At 63.6% G+C, this 21,387-nt stretch overlaps 2 protein-coding genes across 4 annotated transcripts in view; both read left to right on the forward strand.

Moving 5' to 3' along the window:
* The window catches only part of RABL6 (RAB, member RAS oncogene family like 6), a 50,519-nt gene extending 45,687 nt beyond the window's left edge, over positions 1–4,832 (forward strand). For all 3 annotated transcript variants that reach the window (XM_062011699.1, XM_062011702.1, XM_062011701.1), the window contains 2 exons: positions 1,523–1,572; positions 2,752–4,832. In XM_062011699.1, coding sequence (XP_061867683.1) covers positions 1,523–1,572; positions 2,752–2,949 — 248 coding nt within the window. In that variant the 3' untranslated portion in view covers positions 2,950–4,832. The remainder of the gene's footprint in view (positions 1–1,522; positions 1,573–2,751) is intronic.
* A 13,153-nt stretch (positions 4,833–17,985) lies between these two features.
* On the forward strand, positions 17,986–21,276 carry AJM1 (apical junction component 1 homolog). The gene has a single exon (XM_062011835.1). The coding sequence runs from the start codon at positions 17,986–17,988 to the stop codon at positions 21,238–21,240; it is 3,255 nt and encodes a 1,084-aa protein (XP_061867819.1). The 3' UTR covers positions 21,241–21,276.
* Positions 21,277–21,387: the final 111 nt, after the last annotated feature.

Consider the following 21,387-nt stretch of genomic DNA (forward strand, 5'->3'; position numbering starts at 1 on the left):
GAGAGGGAACCTGGCTCACCCATGGCATCAGCCAGGTATTTTTTCTCCCAGCTGGAAGCAAGAGCACATCTTTCACAAGCTGCATCTGTTTGTGTGCCTGGGAAGTGCTGTTCAGCCTTGCAGTGTCCATCCCCTCATATCAACTTGAGCAAAATGCTCTGCCATACCCTGCCAATTTGCTCTTCTATTTTTGGGAAAGGTAGAGTGGGGTTCAGATCACAACCTCAGCATTCCTCAGACTTTTTATATGTCTTTATCCCCCTGGTCCCTGAGGGAACAAATCTGATACACACAAACCAGTTCTGCTGTCTCGGCGTTACTGCAAAGCAGCTTCCTATAGATCTGCCCCTGATGTCCCCACAAAAGATGGGAAGTTAAACACTAAAGGGAGAAAAAAGCTGTATGAAGCATCAGAGAGAGATCTCTTGGAATAGCTCTTCCAAAAGTGTAAGCAAGGTGTCAGAGGCGGCGGTGGCTCTGTCAGCTCGTTGCTGGGAGCTGCTGCACAGCACAGCCTGAAATAGCTACAAGTGCATCTGCAGAGGCCCAGGTCAGTAATTTACCTTCCCTTTGGCATCTTTAATAATTCACCATGGGTTCCTCCTGTCTCTTCTCTCCATGATAAATATTAAAACTTCTCTTGGCATTCAGTCAGTTGGAACTTGAGCAGAACGAGGCTTCTCAGGGGCTGACGTGTGTTTGCAGCTCAGCTGAGCTAAAACGAGTGTGGAGATAAGATTGACAGCCCAAAGCCACGTGTGGAACGTGGTGCAGCTCTAAAGCCTCCTGTGAAACAGCCAGGTGGATGGGCCCCTGTCCAGGGAGGTTCTGTGCAAAGGCGTGGACTTTCAGCAGCCATCAGCCACAACACCTGGGACAAATGTGTTGACAGTGATGGACACGAGGTTTCATTTGATAGGGGGAAAGCAGCTACCCCTGTGGAGCAGAACCTGAGCCCTGAACCATGGCTTTGGGGTGTGCAATTTGCACACACAGTTGGAGCAGCAGCAAGTGCTGCCCTGTCAGGGTGCTCCCATCTGCTGGCACTGAGTCTGGAATGGCCTTTCCAGCACTGCCACCACTCTCAGAAGCACAAGCTGTGCCTGGTGGGTTGCTTTCTGCCTTTGAGTATGTAGTGGTCAGAGGGAAATTGTTCCCAGGAGCAATTCTGCAGTTCTGGAAATAGTAAACTGGCCTCCAGTTTGGCCTTTGAGCCAGTTTGTAGAGCTGGTGTCTGTACTTGTTTCTCAGTAGCTGGGGCACAGTGAACACCCAGGTCTGTGTTGGTAACACAGTAGATACAGATAATATCCTGCCTGTAATTAAACAAGGTGTGTGTGGTGAATTCAGAGTGTGGCTGTGGGGGCCCCAGTTAGTTGCAAAGGGGTGCAGTTGGTCCTGAGGTGAGGGGTTTGCTTTGGGATGGAGCCATGTGTTCCCAGGAATCAGGGCAGAACTGCATCTCTTACTGTTTCAATTCATTACAAACCATTTTGGGTGGGGTTTTTTTTTGTTTTAACAGACAAACAACCTTCTAAGGAGAAGAAGAAGAAGAAAAAGAAAAGCAAAGAGGTACTATTTAATTCCTCAATTCTGCCTCATTATTTACCAGCTAAGGAGAGAGGTGGCCTTTTACAGTGCACTCTGCATCTGATGGACTTCTTCCATTTGCACATCCTGCAGCCAGACCTGTCCCTCCCAGGCTCTGCAGACCATCAGGCTCAAAAGCAACCTTTTAAAGCAGTTGAATTTGAAAAAGCAGTGTGTGAGTTTGTAAAATCAAGGGTTGAGTAGAGCAGTGCATGTCTGCTGGGCTGAGTGTGTCGATGGCACTGTGACTTCTTCCAAGCAGAGGGCAGTCCCTGACAGGCCCAAGCTCAGAGGCAGTGAGAGGAGTCTGCAGGAGGCTTTGTCTTTGACTTTTCTGCCTGTCCAATACTGTGGCATTGTCAAGCACAAACTGCCTGACAGACCACTGCTACACATAAACCAAATGGTCCTTCCTCTCTTCTGTGCAAACTAGGCAGAAGGGTCTTCTGGAATTAACTCCAAGCCAGCCTTGTATCAGGAGCAGTGTTGTCAGCAGGAGCAGGGAGCTGATCATTCCACTGGACTCAGCTTTGATGAGGCTGCACCTCCAATACTGTGTCCAGTTTTGGGCCTCTCTGTACAAGAAAGACATGGAGGTGCTGGAGAGGGTCCAGAGCTGGGCTGCCAAGCTGGGAAAGGGTTTGGAGCACATCTCAGCTGAGGAAGGGCTGAGGGATCTGGGGCTGTTAAGCCCCAGGGCTCAGGGGAGACCTTCTCACTCTCTACAGCTACCTGAAAGGAAGCTGCAGCCAGGTGGGGTCAGTCTGTTCCCCCCAGTAACAAGCAACAGAACAAGAGGAAAGGGCCTCAGGTTGCAGCAGGGGAGATTCAGGCTGGATATGAGAAGGAATTTCTTTGCTGCCAGGGCTGTCAGGCATTGGAAGGGGCTGCTCAGGGAGGGGCTGGAGTCACCATCCCTGGAGGGGTTTCAGAGCCAGGTGGGTGTTGCACTGAGGGCAATGGGCTGGTGGGTGGTAGGGCTGGGACAGAGGCTGCACTCCATGGGCTGAAAGGTCTCTCCCAGCTGAAATGATTCTGTGATTCTATGATAGATGTTTCATCCTAAGTGAGGCTCCTCTGGGTGCCAAGTTTCAGGGTGATCTGTGCTGGGCCACTGGTGTGCTCACAGCAGTTACTGATAAACACCTTCTCATCTTGCAGGAAGAGGAGAAGTCCATGAAAAAGAAGAGCAAACACAAGAAGAGCAAAGAGAAGGAGGAGGGCAAAGAGGAGAAGAAGAAAAAGAAAAAGAAGAGCAAAGAGAAAAACAGTGAGATAGATGAACTGGAGGCTTTTCTGGGAGGAGGAGGAGCTGGTGTGAGCAAGCCACGAGGAGGTGGGGACTATGAGGAGCTGTAGGGCTGCCTGGGTGTGCAGCAGAACTCTTCTGTCGTGGCTGTCTCCATCTTTTCGTACGACCCACACACCAGGACAGGTGCAGATGTGTAAAGCTTTGGCCATTTGCTGCCTGTTCTTTCAAAACAGCTGGCAGAGCAAAAGCTTTACATCTGTGTGCTCTGCTCTGGTGCGTTCCTTACACGAAGCTGAGATGTACTCGAGTAAGGGGAAGGCTGAGGGCCAGTTCCCAGCCCTGCTTCCAGGCTGTGGTTTTCCCTCTTTCCAGAGATGCCCTGTGGGGAGCTGGCAGGGTGTGGGGAGCCAAAGGACCTGCCTCCTGCACTGCCACTGCTATATTCCACTCCTGCACACCTGAAATTCCTGTCTTGTTCGGAGGAGTGCAACACAACCCACCGCATGAACGCCTCGTGCTCGCCTGTCTCAAGTCTTTAACTTCTTACCCTTCCTGGTTTTATAACTGACAGAGGTGGTATTTGGCCATTGCTCCACCCAGCAGTTGATGAGCTTGAAGTCGAGCAGCTCATGCTATGGCACAGCTCCCTGAAACAGCAGCACAGGGCCAGAGTGACAGTGAGAGTGTGTGTGTGTGTGTGTGTGTGTGAGTGATTCCAGAGTCCTCTGAACGGGACCTTTCTGCACAGCAGCTTAAGGAGCACTCACTGGTGCTGCTGTTGGAGTTCATGAAGCCCCACTGATTTCCCTGGCCCCAGTGTCTCAGACACTACATGTAAGCTGCTATGCAGTTTGGGAAAACAATGCAAGGTGCAAAGCTAACCTGAAAAAGAGAGAGAGAAAGAAGAAGGAAATCAGTGCTTGTCCGTGTTGCCCAGCCTGGGGTTTGCATCCCCCAGACTCCCCTCCCAGTGGTACCTCTCAGGGACATGACTCTCGTGTGGACATGAGGATATGCAGAGCTTCAGGACTTGCTGACAGGGCAGTGTTGGCATGGCAAGGCATCTGCTTCTCAGGCATTTTACAGTCACGCTGTAGAACCCCGGCCCTGAGAGGGCCCGTGAGCGCTGCAGCTCAGGCAGTGTCCCAGCAGCACTGCCTCTCCCTGCCCCGAGGGAAGAGCCCCCTCCCCAGCCCTCCAGCTGGGAAGCCTTTTTGGTTTTGCTTTGGACTTAAGGTTGGTGCCTGCTCAGCAGCACCAGGCACTGCAGGGCCAGCCCTTTGCCCCTGCCTGTCCCAGTGAGCAGCCCCTGTGTCTGATGGAGCCTGTTCAGCTCTCCCTGTCCCCTCCTCTTTGGTTCTGCTGTCCCTCTCGCAGCCCAGGCAGTGCAGCTCCCTCCAGGTCTGTGCATTACATTACCCTTGTTGCTTGCAGGTTGATTTGAGGTTTGATTTTGTTCTCCTTCTCCCCTTTTTGTTGTAACTTGTCAGCCATGAAACCCAAGCTGGGCTTTCCTTCTACATCCCTCTAAAGCAAGGTGTTCTTTTGCCCCTTTACCCTCTCCAGAGCTGCCTCAAGCAGCAGGCAGTTACCTGCTCCTTTTTTTTTCTCTTCCCCCAGCCCCTAAATGCACTTGGAACTGTTTCTCTGTCAAACCAAGTGGGTTTTTTTGCTGCATGAGCAGTACATTGTTCAGGTCTGTTGTTAGCATTTGCCTCCTCCTCTGAGCATTACTCACATTCCACGTGATGCTGTAGGGAAGTTGCATGGCACAGCTCAACCTTTGCACGTGTGGGGAGGAGAAAGGGGCTGTGGACATGAGCTGTGGGGGGTCTCTTGGGAAGGGGAGGGCAGGAGTTGGAGCTGCAGCCACTGCATCCCTGAAGGCAACGTCTGTTCTGTCAAGATTTTGGGTCATGTTCCATTTTGCATCAAAAAGCAAACCCCACCCTGGTACAATCCATTCTGACTATAAAGTTCTGTTGTACAACTGCCTCTGTGCTTCTCCTTCTGCAGCTCAGGCACCCCTCAGAGCCCAGGGGCTGCAGGGCCCTGGGGCTGCTCCACAGGAGGACATCCCCACATTTTGTTACTGCTTCATGGGCTGAGGGCACTGAGCCACAAACAGGTTAAAAACCCCCAGAGTTGGAGGTAAAGCCCATGAATTCTTTCCCCAGAGCTGAAGCCTGTCCTGAGAGAGCTGCTGTGTCACACAGCCAAAGGGAGATGGTTCCCTCAGCAGTGCTACCTTGCCATCACAGCTCTCAGTTAGCAGAAGGCCAAGGCCCCTGGAAGCATCCTGGCAGTGGTTTGTCTTTCACCTGGGCCAGATTTGACCACCACAGGAGCCTTTACACTCCCTGCAGCTCGTGTTCCATGTCAGCACAAGGAGCTGAGATAAAAACAAGCAAAGATGAGTCACTGTGTTCTAAAATATTCCTTTGAAAGAGAAAAGCAGCTGTGGGAGCTCTCCCCCCTTCCACTGCAACCCCAGGAAGGTGTGTGGTGGGATTTGGCTTGGGCAGCCAGGCCAGAAACATCCCACCCCGTGGGTGAAGCTGGAGCATGGGAAGGAACAGGAGCAAGAGGTGCTTTTTAGACTGGGACTGAAAGCTGAACTGCTCAGGGCTGTAGCATGAGATGTAATCCAATACAGGCAAGTGTGAGTGAGGGGGAAGGAAAGGTTGTGTCTGAGCTGGGCTCTCCCAGGCCCAGACTTTCAGATAAGCTAAATATAAGAGGTATGTGTACGTGCCTGTCGTTATGGAGAAGCTGCTGCAGGATCACAGCGATATAAATAGTTCCTGTGAGCGTCTCTAGAGGTACCAGTGGGTTTGCTTTGGGGGTTATCAGTCATCCACAAAAATAATCAGGAGCTTGAGGCTGAGGAGCTGCAATTTCCTGCAGTGAAAGCTGGTCAGAGCTGCAGCAGCAAGGGCTCAGGGCAGGGCAGCAGGAGGGAGAAGTGCAGATCTCTGGCCTCAGCTGTGGGCTGCAGCGGGGCTGGACTGACCCACACGTGGTGAGGGGGCTCTGTCTGGGAGGGCTGCTGCTGGAGGCTCTGCCTGAAAGCCCTTCTGTCCCCTCTGCCTGCACACCATGGAGTCATCAAATCATTTCAGTTGGAAAAGCGCTGGAAGGTGCTGCAGTGCCAGCCCTGCCCTCACCCTGCCCAGCCCAGCACTGACCCACGGCCTCAGCACCTCAGCCCCACGGCTTTGGGATCCCTCCAGGGCTGGGCACTGCCCCAGCTCCCTGGGCAGCCTGGCACAGGGGCTGACACCCCTCTCAGGGAAACAGTTCTGCCTCAGCTCCAATCTCAGCCTCCCCTGGGGCAACTTGAGGCCATTTCCCTTTGTCCTTGTTCTCCTTTACTTGGGAGCAGAACCTGACCCCCAGCTCCCTGCAGCCTCCTGTCAGGGAGTGTCAGGGAGTGCTCCTGGCTCCCCTCAGGCTCCTCTTCTCCAGGCTCAACACCCCCATTCCCTCAGCCCCTCCCCAGCCCCTTGTGCTCCAGCCCCTTCCCCAGCTCTGTGCCCGGCTCTGGCCACGCTGCAGCCCCTCAGTGTCCCTGTGGCAGTGAGTGAGGGGCCCAGCACTGACACAGCCCTGGAGCTGCAGCCTCCCCAGGGCCCAGCACAGGGGACAATCCCTGCCCTGCTCCTGCTGCCACCCCACTGCTGATCCCAGCCAGGATGCCACTGGCTTTCTTGCCCCCCTGGGCTCACTGCTGTGCCAGCTTGAAGCCAGAGTGTTCATGACAAGTCAGGAGTGGTAACGACGGTCCCAGTTGCTAGAAGGGGCTCCATGGGCAGTGGTGCCAGAGCCACCCCAGGAGCAGGCAGGTTCTGCAGCCCTCCAGAGAGAAGCCCATCTGTAGGGTCTGCACCTACTTTGTGCCCAGGTGTGTGGTGTCTGTGGGGACAGCCTGGGCCATGCTACTCACCTGAGACAAGAACAGCTGTGCCTTCTTTTTGGGCAGAGCTCCTTTCCCATTCCCTGCACAGGGTGATGCAGTGTGACAGCAGCAGCTCCTGGTGTGACTTGGTACAGCTGCTGTGACAAGACATGGGTGAAGTTGTACTGGAGAGCAGGCAGTGTGCCTTCCAAGCTGGCATCCCCAGGCTCCCCAGCTGCAACATGGTGAGAGCTTCCAGCTGCCCCACACCTGAGTGGGGGCTGAGGCCTGAGGGTTCCTCCTCAGCCATGGCAGCACGGCCACAGCGCCTTCCCCCGTGTCTCCTGAGTGCAAGTGGCCATCCCTGCTTGCTAAAGCTCCTGCTCCTGTTAATTCTGTTCATGGCTGTCACAAAACTCATCCCTGCAAGAGAATCAAGCTGCTTAGCTCTGCTGCTGAGCTGTCTCCCCCAGCCCTGCAGGGCACAGCCTGCGCCAAGAGGACCAAGGCTCTTGGCAGCCAACCTGTGGCTTCCTCCTTTAAAATATCCGGTGGATAAACAGCACAAGGACAGACTGACTGGTCCTTGCAGCTCCCACCTCCCAAACCAGCAGTTTCCAGCATCCCTGAGGATCAGGATCCCATCCCTGAGGCTCAGGAGCTGGCAGATCCTTGGCACCCAGCTGTATTCCTGACCAGCTGATGCTCCTTTGTTCCTGTGCCAGCTCTTGTCGTTTCAGGCCACTCCTGGCCCTGGGGCTCATGTTGGTGCTTTGCCATGGTGCCATGGCCAGGCTGTCCTTGGCACAGGCTGCCTGGTGAGTTCATCTTTCTGTGTCTGTGCCAGTCTAGATGAGGCTGTGCCAGCCTGGAGAAGAAGAGGCTGAGGGGAGACATGATCACTCTCTGCAGCTCCATGACTGTGGCCTTGGCTGTGGCGAAGGGGAGGTCAGTCTCTGCTCCCAAGCAACAGGACAAGAGGAAATTACCTCAAATTGTGCCAGAGGAGGTTTAAATTTGAGTTGGGGAACAATTTATTCAGCGTAAAGGGGTGTCCAGCCCTGGCACAGGCTGCCCAGGGCTGTGGTGGAGGGATCCCAAAGCCACGTAGCTGTGGGGCTGAGGGACATGGGTTAGTGGTGGCCGTGGCAGTGCTGGGGGAACACTTGGACTTGAGGAGCCTAAAGGGCTTTTCCAACCCTCATCATGCTGTGAAGGTGGGAATTTGCTGGTGCTCTGCAGGAGGCCATCCCCACATGTAAGGTTCTAAGGGCTCCTGGAGGTGCAGAAGGGCGGGGAAAGCCCTTGGGCTTCACCCCCAGTGGCACAGAGTTGGGCAGGGATGGCTAACGGGCACTTTGCCTTCCCTGCTGCCAGGGGCCCTCCTTGGAGGCACCTTGGGGCTTCCCTGACCTCCTAGGCTGCCCCTGAGTTCTCAAATGAGCAATTCTGGGGAAATCCCACAGTAAGATGGGCTTAGGGACCAGTTGCTGTAACCTAGCAACAGTCTCGATCATGGCATAGTATCATTAATCCAGTGCTGGCTCAGTCTGCAGCTTAGTGACACCAGGGCAAGTGGCTGAGGCTTCTTGGGTTTGCCTCCAAAACAAGCCTTCAGCATCTCACGCACATCCCACATGTTCCTGGCCCCGGGGCAGCCAGTGGTGAGTGTCCAGTCCTTCAGCCACTTCACGGGGAAGGTGCTGAGCAAAGGGAAATGATCCCCTGGCACCGTGGAGGGTCCTGTAGGCTCAGGCAGAGCTCCCTCGGGTGAGATGAGGCTGAAGCAGTGGAGCCTCTGCAGGAAAGCATAGCAGGGCTGTGTGTCAGAGCAGGAGCTGCCAGCTGCACACACTTGTGCTCCACTCCAGGGGCTGCTGCCGTGGGGCAGCGACACAGCCTCTGCACCCCAGCTCCCTCCAGACTGGTGGCAGACTCCGCCGTACTGGAGGAGCAGAGACGGGAAGCAGTGGTGTGGCCAAGGTGGGATGAGGGGAGGAGCGGGGGATGCTGTCTCCCGGGGGCAGGGAACACCTCAGAGAGGCCGCTCTCCCCTTTCCCCCAGCGTGTGTGGGCACGGGGGGGGCTCTGTCTGTGCCTGAGGATCGGTTTGGGTGGCAGCTGCAGACGGAGACCGTGCTGGCGTCTGCAGACGGGCTGCGGGAAGGAGCCAGCAGGCTGGGAAAGAGCAGCCGGCTCCCAGAGCTGGCAGCAGAAACCCCCCTCTCGAGCCTCCGGCGGGAAGCGGCTGCGTGGAAGGGGCGAGGCGTTGTGCTCCCACCCTGCCCCGGCGGCCCCAGCCCGCGGGTGACCACGAGCCCCAGCCCTGGCCGTGCGGGACGGGGCGGTGCCGCCGGCTGCGATCCCGGCCAGGGCAGCAGCTGGGGCTCAGCAGCTCCTGCGCTTCGGCTCGGGGCTCGCCCGCTGCCGGTGTCTGGGGACCGACCCCCCGTCCCCAAAGAGGCAGGTGGGTCACCCCCCTCCGCGGGTGAGGGCTGCGGGACAGGCTCCAGCTCCTCCCTCCCGAGCCGCTGACGCCCGGCTTCTCCCTTCAGAGCTGGGGGAAGGGAGGTGATGCGAGGGGAAGAGGAGGAGAGAAGCTGGAAGGAGGGGACACCCCCGCCGCACCCAGCCCAGGCGTCACGCTGATGCCGGCTCGGCTGCTCCCCGGGGAAACGGGGCATCCCCGGGCAGGAGCTTCGCGGCGCCGGGCGGGGAGGGGCGAGGGGCGAGCGGAGCGGGCGAGCGGCAGCCCAGCCCCGGCTGCTCCCGGCCCCGGAATCCCCACGTTGCCGTGGAAACGGAGGATTTCGCAGCAGGGTGCAGTGCGGGGAAAGGGGGAGCGGCCTTCCCCGTGCCCGTGTCGCTGCTCTGTCCCCGCGGGAGCGTCGCCTGCCAGCCCCGAGCCGGGGCCAGCCCGAAGCCGCTCCGCTGGCCCCGCCGCGGTTGCCCGGTTTGGCTGCCCACGAGGTGAGGATGGCAACTGCGGAATGATGAGCCCGGGGCACAGGGAAGGGATCAAATATTAATTCCTGCTGTCAGTTCGGCAGTGGAGGAGGGAGTGGGCGTTGTGCAGCATCCCCAGCACCTCCCTGGTGCCATCCACATCACACATAGATGCCGACATGGGCTCTCTGAGGGCCCGCGGGGTCATGGTGGGGTGCTGTGTGCCCACCACAGCCTCATTTCCCATAGGATGGATGCCATAGGCTCCCCATCCCGATTTTGGGATGCTCCACACCGTTCCTCCAGTGCAGAAGCCCTCACCCTGGTAGACGCTGCTGGAGTGGCTGCAGCATCCAAGGGGAGGGACCCCGCAAGACGGCGACCCCGGGGTGCTGCAGCCACCCCCCTCCCGCAGCAGGACAGCCCGGGGCCGGCACAGCCACCACCTCAGACGGCAACCCGCCCCGTGCCCGGCTCCTGCACACGGGGGCCGTGCGGGTGTTCCCTCCCCGGAGCCGCTCACGCTCGGCTCGAGCCGTGCCCGGGCCGCGTTTCCCACCGAGCCGGCAGCCCGCGGCTGCGATCGCCCTGGCACGGGCTGTGTCCCGGGGCCGGGCTGGCGGCTGCCGGCGCTTCCCGGCGCGGGGCTGGTGCTGAGCTGCTCGGTCTGCGGGGGGCTGCGCTCCTCCCGCCACACTCGCTGCCGTCGGGGCCGCCAGAGCCGCCCGGCCCTTTGCCAGCACCTGCAGGACCCTCCATGCCGGGCGGCAGCGGGTCCCGCACCGTCACACCCGCACCCCCAATGACGGACCGGGCACCCACTCACGGGGCTGGCTGCTCCCAGCCCTGATGGCGAGTCCCTGCGGGCCAGCCGGGCCACCCAGCCCAGCGTGGGGACAGAGGCTGCTGCTGCCTGGGGCCGGCAGCAGGACGGGAATGAGCCCCGGCTCGTGTCGTCGCTCCAGCAGGACGGGACCCGGCAGCTCGGGCAGGGACAAGCCTGGACCTGCACATGGTGAGGACCCAACGCCACCGTCCTCTGCACAGGGGCAGGGGACAGCCCCATCCCTCCCCACGGAGTCCCGCTGCCGGGGGCCGTGCCAGGGGGGTCCCCTCCACACGAGGGGCTGCCATCCCTGCGAGGAACGGGCACGAGGCCAGGCAGCTGCTCCCACCTTACCCGAGTGCCACCCCTGGGGGTCTCAGTGCCTGTGGAGCTGAGCTGGTGCTGGCCTCTCTGCCTGGGTACCTCAGGCTGTGCCTGGGGATGTCACAGCCCAAAGCAGCAGCGTGCTCTGGTACTTGGGGGAAGGTGTCAGCCACTCTCAGAGCCCCTCTGAATGGCACCCAGCCAGCCCTGAGCAGCCAGCACAACCCCATCTTCCTCCCACACAGCCTTCCCCAGCCCCTCTTCCCCCAGCTGTACCCGATTCAAGGAGGAGGAGGAGGAGGAGGAGGAGGAGGAGGAGGAGGAAGAGGCATTCACTGCACCAGTGACCTCAGTGCATGCCATAGCGCTGCCATCTCTGGTGGCCTGGAGATGTGCCCATGGTCCAGTTGGATCCCTCAGCACTTTCCAGCCTAAAATAGCAGCCGCTCAGAGGGAGCAGATGGTCCCACCACCCTTCACCACGGGGCTGAGGGGACACGGTCCAGCCCCTCATGCAGCTGAGGCCCTGTGGCTGCCCCAAAGAGCTCTGGATGGGCAGCCCCAGTCGATGCAGATGTCACCCAGGGCCACAGCTGCAGGGCCAGGGGGTGGCAGCTACAGGATGCCCTCAGGGTGGATGGGCATATCCTTATCCCTTGTGCCCTCTTGACAGCAGCGTCCTCCATCCCAAGACTGCAGGCAGCCCCATGGGATTTGGGCTCCTGCATCATTTGGGCTCCTGCACCCACGAGGGATGCTGCAGCCTGACCCAGGCTCCCTCCTGCAGCAGTGACCATGTCACGAGCCTCAACTGGGCTCAGCTCTGGCGCAGGGCCGGCAGCAGGCAGGGAGCAGATGGAGCAGCACGGTGGGGGCTGTGGGGGCCGTGGGGCAGGGAGCCAGGAGCAGCCAAACCAGCAGCCTGGGTTCTGCACCCTGCAGGGAGGAAAATAGAAGCCCTGGGGGGGATGTAGGGCCCAGCTGAGAGGGGCCTGAGGCCCCGGGGAGCCATTCAGTCCCATCTGTGCATCAGAGACAAGCTGGCCCATCCCCCTGCCCGACTGTTGCAACTCACTCATCTGTGCAATGAGTTGCTAGGGCTCAGCCCAGCCCCAGGGAGCTGTGTGCTCGTGACCCCGGTGAGCTCAGCCGTGCCCACAGCCTCCTGGCAGCACTGGGGGCATTTGCGGGGCAAAATGCATCAGCCTGGGCCACCTTCCTGCAGCAGCCACAGCAACACCCACGTGCTGCAGCCCCTGCTCTGCCCTGGCACCCCCCTGTCGGTTACTGACACGGGGAAGGGTCTCAGCTCCGGAAGGGTTTGGCACCGAGCGAGTCCCAGTGCACAGCGGCCGTGGGCAGCGGCGGGTGCCTCAGAGAGGTGGGAGATGGGGAAACTGAAGCAGAGCTCCGGCCAGACTGTTGCAGGGGCTCCGGTCGGCTCCACCTGCGCCCGTCCCGTCCCATCGCGCAGCCCGCGGAGGAGCGAGGCCGCTGCTCGGAGCAGCTCAGCGGGGATTTCGAGGCGCGATTGGCCACGGCCGGGCCGCGGTGATGTGTCAAGGTCAGGCGGGACGTGGGGTCGGCGGGGCCGTGCCCGGAGGCTGCGGCACCGGGGGGCTCCTGGCACCGGTGGGATGCGGCACCGGGGGGCTCCTGGCACCGGGGGGCTGCGGCACCGGGGGGCTCCTGGCACCGGGGGGCTGCGGCACCGGGGGGCTCCTGGCACCGGTGGGATGCGGCACCGGGGGGCTCCTGGCACCGGGGGGCTCCTGGCACCGGGGGGCTGCGGCACCGGGGGGCTCCTGGCACCGGTGGGATGCGGCACCGAGGGGCTCCTGGCACCGGGGGGCTCCTGGCACCGGTGGGATGCGGCACCGAGGGGCTCCTGGCACCGGGGGGCTGCGGCACCGGGGGGCTCCTGGCACCGGTGGGATGCGGCACCGAGGGGCTGACGGCGCGCGGCGTGGGGCTGAGCCCCGTCGCACCTCTCCGGGAGACGCCGGTGCCTCGGCCGGGAGTGCCGCGGGGTGCGGGGAGACTCTCCCGAGGGCTGGCATCAGGAGAAGTGGGGCGCGGGGGTCGCCCAGAGCCCACCTGGCGGGTCCCGCAGCGGGCGGGGGATGCTGCGGGGGCCGCGACCGAGCGGAGCCGGCCCGGGGGTGGGTGACGGGCGGTGGGCGGTGGGCGTCGGGCGGCGGGAGCGGGGCCGGGGGCGGTGCCGGTGGGTGTCTCCCGACCCCGCCGGTAACTCCGCCTGCCGTATTTATGGGAAAACAAGCGGTGGCGGAGCCGGGCGGCCGCGGCGGAGCGTCGGGCCGGGCCGGGCCGGGCGAGGCCGAGCCGAGCCGAACCGAACCGAGCCGAGCCGAGCCGAGCCGAGGCGAGCCGAGCCGAGCCGAGCCGGATCGGGCGGAGCCAGGCCGGGGCCACCGAAGCGGCGGCAGCCCGAGCCCAGCACGGCGCAGGGGATGCGGCGGGGGACGCGCCGGGGCGGCAGGCGCGGAGCAGGTAAGGGGGGCTCGGGCAGGGGCTGAGGCCTGTCGCACCCCCTGCGACCTCCCTCCGACCACAGCATCACATCCCATGGCCCCCCCCAGCCGCCATCTCAACCCCTCGTGTTCCGCACCCCCCTGAGCCCCCCCCCGGGCCATTCCACCCCCCTCTACATTCCATCCCATCCTCCCCATCCCAGCCCATCGTGCCCCATATCCCCATCCCCATCCCATCTCCCTGAGCCCTCCCTCTCCCAACGCCTCCGGGGCCACCCCCATCCCCCAGCCCGAGTCATCCCAACGCATCGCGCCGCATCCCGCCGTGTCTCCCATGCCCCGGCCCATCTCTCCCGTAGCCCATCTCGCCGCAGTGCCGGGCCGGGGCCATCTCGCTCCGGCTCCCGGTGATGCCGGCCCCGAGGCGGGCTCAGCGCCCTGCGCGGCCCTGCGGGCCCGGTGCCGCCGGTGCCTCCCGGTGCCTCCCGGTGCTGCCGGTCTCTCCCGGCGCCGCTGGTCTCTGCCGGTGCCGCTGGTCTCTGCCGGTGCTGCTGGTCTCTCCCGGTGCTGCCGGTGCCTCCCGGTGCCGCTGGTCTCTGCCGGTGCTGCTGGTCTCTGCCGGTGCTGCTGCCCCGAGCTCTGCGGCTGGGACAGACCCGCTCCCCCCCGGAGCCGCCGCACGCCCCCCCCGCCCGGCACCGCAACCCCCCCGTCCCTCGGCGGTGCCCGTTTGCGAGGAGCTGGCAGTGTGGGGGGCCGAGGGCTGGCAGGGGTCGGGGTGTCTCTCGCTGCCCCTGGAGTGCTGCTCCCCTCTCCCGGAGCTGGGGTGAGGGGCAGCGCGATGTGCGAGGGGAACAGGGCACTGGGGGTGTTGGGGGATGCCCTGGGGGGAGACAGAGGGGAAAGTGTCTACTTGCCACATATTTGGGGGGGGGGGGGGGGGGGCTGGGAGAGCAGAGGGTTCCCTTGCCACGAGCAGGGCTGTGTGCCAGCGCCCAGTCCCCGCAGTGCCCGGGCAGCGGCTGCTCAAGCAGCGTCGGCATCAGCCCCCTCGGTCCTGGCACAGGGCTGGGGCACAGGCCTGAGGCACAGCAGGGCCAGGGGCTGGCAGTGGCCATGGCAGGGTGCACAGGCCCTGCACACAGCAGCACCCACGGCACCTCCAGCATCACGGGGCATGTGAGAGGCTGCCTTGGCTGTGCCCTGGCCATGCCCTGGCAGTGCAGGAGCTGCAGGCACCAAGCTCAGGACAGCGTGGTGTGTGCTGGCAGCGTGTTCGGGCTGCCTGCGGTGCAGTGCCAGCGTGCTCAGTGCACTGCATGCGTGGGCAGCGTGCTGGCAGCAACACTGGTGCAGCGGGCACAGGCAGTGCTCCGGGGGCTGTGTGCGGGCAGTGGGCATGGGTGGTGCGTGGGCAGTGCCCTGGCAGCGTGTGGGCAGTGCCCTGGCAGTGTGCAGGCAGCATGGGGGCAGCGTGTGGGCAGTGCCCTGGCAGTGTGCAGGCAGCATGGGGGCAGCGTGTGGGCAGTGCCCTGGCAGTGTGCTTGATGCAGTGTGTGCAGGCAGCGTGGGGGCAGCTGTGGGCAGTGCCCTGGTAGAGCTCTTGGTGCACAGCAGACATGCAGTGTCCAGGCAACGTAGCCTGCACTATCAGGGCACTGCATGGCCACACTGCACATGTGGCTGTGACCCAGTTCCTGGCAGCCTCCCACGGGGCTTCTCCAGCATCCTCAGTCGCTGCCAGCCCTCAGCACCCTCCAGCTGCACCCACAGGCCAGTGCTCACAGGGGGCATGGTGGAATGGCACAAGGTGCCAGGCTGGAGCGAGAGCAGCCCCAGCTGCAGGCAGGTCCTCACGGGTAGCGGTGGATGCAGGGCTGGTGCTGTCTGGAGTGGCCTGAGTGACACTGGGCTCTGCAGTGGTGCTAGGTCATGTGAGGTGGCCCTGTGGGCTGACATAGAGGGTCCTGCTGGGTGCCTTTTGGGCATGGGCATGCTGGAGGGGAGCTGCTGTGCTGGGGCCAGGCTGGGCAGAGGTGTCTGTGTGTGCTGCCCAGCAGCAGAAGCACGGGAGGCTCTGTCACAAGCTGCATGGGCCCTTCCTGGGGTGGGGACACGGGCAGGGGGGGTTGGCTGAGTGCCCTTGGGGTGGCCCCCCGATGTCAGCATCCCCGAGTTGACACAGCATGAGGACCCTGGGCAAGGAAACTGGTGCCCACTGAGAGCTGGCAGGGCTGGGGATGAAGCATTGCACCCAGTGCAGCCGGGGAGCAGGACAGCAGAGGGGATGCTGGGGGTCCCCTGCCAGGGGATTCTGCTGGGGACAGGTGGGGTGTGAGAGCATACAGAGGGTGTGAGTGCTGCTGCAGCCACCCTGCTCTGCCCTGCGTGGGCAGTGGGTACCTGGGGCTTTGCAGATGCCCCATTCACCCCATGGTGCTGCAGGGTCCCATCTCCCCGTGCAGCCTCCCCTCACACCCATACCCTCAGCCTACCTTCACATCCACGGCCTCCCCAGCCTCCCCCCACACCCTCAGCCTCCCCCCACACCCACGGCCTCCTGCAGAGGAGGAATAATTTGGAGAAACCATGGCAACCCCAGGCAGCGCTGGGGATGGGGATGGGGATGGGGATGGGGATGGGGATGGGGATGGGGATGGGAGCACCACATGCCACGTGGTCCAGGACCCCGTCAGCATGGCCTGGAGCAGCTCTTTGGGCTGCAGGTGCTGCAGGGGTTGGAGGGTGGGATGGTGCCCAGGGCATGCAGTGCCCACATCCTCAGGGCACAGGGACGCTCGCAGTGGCCTGGCTGGGGTACAGTGGGCTTTGGCTCTGCAGGGCTGCGTCTGCAGGGGCTCTGGGGGTGCCTGAAGCCTCCCCAGGTGCCCTGCAGCCACCCCTCTGCCACGGCTGCCATGGCTGGGGGCTTCCCGGGACCCTCACCAGCCTCTTTTCTTTTGCAGTGTTGGGATGGAGCCGCCGCCGTGCCCTCAGCCAGCTCAGCCCTCCCATCCCCTCCCTGCTGCTGCCGGACCAGGTAGGGCCCTGGGCTGTGTTTCACTGCCCTGACACCATGGGGATGGGCTCCCCAGTGGCACTGTACCCCTAGATCTGCCCCAGCCCCCAAGCAGGGGCTGATCCTGAGACTCTATGTGGCCAAACCTGCTCCCCTAGCCCCACAGGCACTGGGATTCCCATCTCCTCCCAGCATCATCCTGTCCCCAGCCCCCCTGGGACAGACACCCCAGCCTCACTTGGCTCCAGCTCAGCTCTGCCTCTGTGCCCTGGCTTTGGGTTCCACAGGGCTTTACCTGCATAGTGAGGGGGGACCCAAACTCCTTCCCTCTCTCTGCATAGTCAATACTGCTTCTTGACAAATAAAGTCTATTCCTTTCCTCCCACAAACACCTTCCCTGTGTTCCTCTGCTGCTCTTTAAAGCCATACACCTTTAGGCTATCATAGAGCTGCTGGCACCCAGCTGTGCTCCCAGACCCCTTTGCCAGGTGGCCAAAAAAGCCAGACCCTCATAGGGTGTGAGATGTGGTACAGCCATCTGGGTTATACCTGCTGGGCAAAGCCAGTGGTACCTGTGAGCTCACAGATGGCTCTCGGGGGGCTCTCAGTGAAGATCCATCCCACAACCCACCAGATCCTGTGGCAAACACCTCGCTGCTGCCCTGGTCACTGCAGAGGCTCATGCTCCATGTGCCCCCATCACACAGCAGAGTTGTGTGTGGCTCAGCACTGCCCAGCCCGGGCACCCATGTAGCAGCATCCCAGAGCAGGGCAGGCACAGGGAGTGACAGACCCTGTGTCCCACAGGAGCTGCAGCCACCGTCCTGCTTGCTCTCCAGCCCAAGAAACGTGTGTTCCAGCCACAGGATGGGGGAGAGGACAAAGCCCTTGGGTGCTGAGGCAGCACAGCCCCTCTGGTGCAGAGCTGTTGTGGAGGGACCCTGCTCTGTGCTGCTCAGAGCCGTGGGAGGCGTTGGAGGAGCCGCTGCTGGTGCCGGGGGTTGGGGCACTGGCTGCAGAACCCCTCTGCCCACACCACTCAGGTGATGGAGCCACATGGCTGCAGGAGGCTGGGACTGTTGGCAACCCCGCAGGGCTGCTGGGGGGCCATGGCAGGTGGGGGGTCCAGCTCCTGCTCCCCTGGAGTCCCAGAGCCACCTGGGCTCCCCAGGTGCCACCCTGGCTGATGCTCCTGCCTGCACAGGGCAGAGCACGGGCTGGACCGTGGGCTCGTGTTCTCCATCAGCTGTGGAAAACCCCAGAGTGGGGGCCCCCAGCCCCTGTGGTGCTGCCCCTGTGCACCCCCCAACGGGCTCCTCTCCCTGCAGTGAGCTGTCAGCTCTCCCTGGCTGCCCACGGTGCCCCAGCGTCCAGCCTGTGATTTGCATCCTGAACTTGGAGCCTTTTTCCAGCTGCATCTCCCAGTCAGCATCCAGCTATTAGCAGCTGCAGCGGCGGAGGCTGAGCCACCCCTGAACCCTCACAGCGGGCGCGGTGGCCGGGCGCTGCGGGGACTCATCCGGCTGCGGCGCGGGTCCCCGCCGGGATTGAGGCGCCTGCTGTGTTCTCTTGCAGGGCCGGCTGCCTTCCTCTGAGGCTGCGTGAAGGGGAGCTGGCGGGAGAAGAGCCACCTTTAAGATGACACGAACAGACCCACCTGACATCCTGGTGTCTACGGTGTACCAAGACATAAAGGTGGCCGCAGCAGCCCCCAGGGATTCGATCGTCCGCCAGCCCCTGGCACGATGTGACGCCCCCATGTCCTCGTCCCTGCCCCGCGAGCCGCAGCCCTTCAACAAGCGCCACTGCAGGAGCTTCGACTTCCTCGAGTCGCTGGACGAGCCGCTGGGCACGACCCCGGCCATGGAGCGGCCGCGCCCGCGCCCCGGCACCCCGGAGCCCACGCCGGGCCCCCCGGGCAGGCGCGCGCCGCCGCCGCAGCCGGACGCTCCCGGCGGCAGAGCCCCCGCGGCCCGGAGCGAGCCCAAGCGCCGCGCCCGCTCCAAGAGCGCGCCGCGGGTCAAGGCCACCTTCACCCCGGTGCCCATCAGCGTGTCGGCGTCGCCGCCGCCGGCCCGGCGCGGGCGGGAGGCGCTGCGGGCGCTGCGGGAGCCGTCGCGCCTCGAGCCGTCCCCGCGCCGGGAGGCGCAGCCCTCGCTGCGGGCGCTGGCTAACGAGGTGCATCCCATCAAGCTGCAGCCGCAGCGCAGCAGCGTCAGCCGCATCTCCCCGCTCTGCCTGGGAGGCGGCAACTGCTTCGAGGAGGGGCCGGGCGTCAAGGTGGGCGCCAGCCCCCACGTCAAGTGCCGGGTGGACATCAAGCCGGACGAGGCGGTGCTGGTGCACGCGGCGCGCAGCCTGCGGGCGGCGCAGAGCCGGCCGGAGCCGCCGCGCTGGCCCCGCACGCCCGGGGCCGCCCGCAGCCTGGCGGTGCCGGGGAGCAGGCAGGCGCCCGCGTCCCGCACGCCCACCCCCAGCGACTCCTACAGCGGGGATCCCCCGCTCCTGCCCTACCCCGGCGAGTACTACGAGGCGGACCCGCGGGCGCTGGCGTACCAGACGGTGCCGGTGCCGGCCTCGCGGGAGTTCAGGGAGTACCCCGAGAGGGGCTGCATGACCTTCTCGGCTCCCGGCGTCCCCGCCAAGTTCTTCTACGCGGAGGAGCCGGCGCGGTGCCCCAGCCCTGCCGTGCCCCTCCGCAGCACCGGCTACGCCAGCTACCCCTACCCCGGCCGCCACGCCAGCCTCCAGCACTTTTACCCCGAGGAGCCGGCCAAAGCCGCCGTCCACACGATGCCGCCGCGGACGTTGTACGTGGAGGAGCCGCGGGGGTACCCGGTGCAGGAGGCGCCCGCCCGCGCCTTCTACGGGGACGAGCCCCGCTTCTACCCGCCCCGCGGCACCCCCGTCAAAGCCCTTTACGCCGACGACGCGCGGACGTACCCGGCCCTCGGCTCCTCCGCCCGGCTCTTCTACGCCGAGGACTACGGGAAGTACCGGGAGCGGGAGATGCTGTCGCGGACGTGCCCCCCGCCCCGCAGCACTCAGCCCTTGCATTTCGGCGACTGGTACGGCGCCGAGCGCGCCACGCTGCCCTACCAGAGCCTGCAAGTGTCGCGCTTCGCCCCGCAGCCGGCCGGCCGCGAGGCCATGGTCTCCTCCTGGCACGCCAGCTACGGCGTGTCGCCCCCGCGCCTGGGCAGGGAGAGCCAGCACTACTCCAAATCCTGGGATAACATCCTGGCGCCGGCGGCACGCCGGGACGAGGCCCTGCAGCGCGGGCGCAGCTACGAGAACCTGCTCGCCCACGAGCAGCACCGTGCCTTATCCCCCGAGGAGCGCCGGCAGCCCGTGGTCATCAACCTGTCGAGCTCGCCCAAGCGCTACGCCGCCCTGTCCCTCTCGGAGAGCTCCATCCTGGAGCGGGTGCACGCCGACGGCGGCCGCGGCGCCCCGGGCCGCTCCTGGTACGTCACGCCGGAGATCACCATCACCGACAACGACATCCGCGCCGACGGGCTGGGCAGGAGCGAGCGGCGCGCCGCCAGCTGGGACGTGCTGGACGGCGGCAGGGAGCGCGGCCCCTACGCCGTGCCCTGCGCCCCGCAGCCCGGCCCCAGGGACGGCGGCTCCGGGCGCCAGCGCAGCCTGGAGCAGCTGGATGAGCTCATCACCGACCTCGTCATCGACTACAAGCCGGCGCCGGGCCACCGCGCCGGCGACAGGGACAGCCTGGCCGAGCAGCTCAAGCAGCTGCTGAGCAGCGGCGCCCCGGGGTCTGCCCGGCGGGGCGAGGGCAGGAGGGGTCCCCCCGGCGTGCCCGACGGTCTCCGGCCCACCAAGGAGCAGCCGGGCCCCAGCTCCCGCGCCGCCGCCGCCCCGCGCCCCACTCCCACCCCACCACCGCCCGCGGGCACCTTCGAGAAGTCTCCGGAGAACTGCTCGCCGGACCTGAGCGCGGAGGAGGACGACATGATGATGTGCTCCAACGCCAAGTGCCGGCGGACAGAGACCATGTTCAACGCCTGCCTCTACTTCAAGTCGTGCCACAGCTGCTACACCTACTACTGCTCCCGGCACTGCCGCCGCGAGGACTGGGACACGCACAAGGAGAGCTGCGTGTACGGGCGCGTGGGCAGCGTCTGCCGCCACGTGCTGCAGTTCTGCCGCGAGAACGGCGAGGTGCACAAGGCCTTCTCGCGCATCGCCAAGGTGGGCTACCTGTCCCGAGGCCGCGGCGTGCTCTTCCTGGGCTTCCCCAACGCCGGCTCGGCAGAGAACTTCCTGCAGTTCGGGTTGGAGAGCCTCCTGATGTCCCCCACCTACCTGTCCCTGCGGGAGCTGGAGAGCTACTCGGATAACCTGGGGGAATACGCCCGGGAGCTGCGGGAGACGGGCAACCAGTACGACCCCAACGAATGTTTCCTCCTGAATGTAACCGTGGCCGTCACCCAAAAAGTGCCAGAGAGGCCGTCACCGAAGACGCAGGTGCCGACGGTCAGGAAATACGCCAAGGTGGCCTTAGCCTCCTCCAGCCCCGAGAAGAAGATCCTGAAGAAGGAGAGGGACATGGAGACGCTGATCCTGACGCCGCCGCCCGGCACGGCGGACATCGACAAGGAGGGGGAGGAAGGGCGCAAGGCGAGGGAGGTTTGTTTCATCAACATCCAGCGGGAGCTGCGCATCCGCGGCGTCTTCCTGCGCCACGAGTTCCCGGCCGTCTACGAGCAGCTCTGCGACTTCGTGGAGAGCAACAAGCGCTTCACCCCCACCACCATCTACCCCATCGACAAGAGGACGGGCAAACAGTTCATGTGCATGATCATGGCAGCCTCGGAGCCCCGCACCCTGGACTGGGTGGCCAGCCCCAACCTCCTGGATGATATCATGTGAACGTGGGGTGGGCACGACCCCCCCCTCCCCCGGGACGCCCCCTCCCTGTGTAGATAGGTGTTGCCCTGCCAGTGTGCTGGGATGGGGACCCTCCCCTCTTTGGACATGGCACCAGGAGATGAGGCTGCAGCGGGCTGCAGGCAGCTG

This window comes from Colius striatus, chromosome 19, assembly GCF_028858725.1.
Source record: "Colius striatus isolate bColStr4 chromosome 19, bColStr4.1.hap1, whole genome shotgun sequence".
NCBI classification, from domain to species: domain Eukaryota; kingdom Metazoa; phylum Chordata; class Aves; order Coliiformes; family Coliidae; genus Colius; species Colius striatus.

What these genes read in the sequence shown, in the direction of transcription:
- AJM1 (XM_062011835.1), top strand. Translation starts at nt 17,986, where the DNA reads ATGACACGAACAGACCCACCTGACATCCTGGTGTCTACGGTGTACCAA.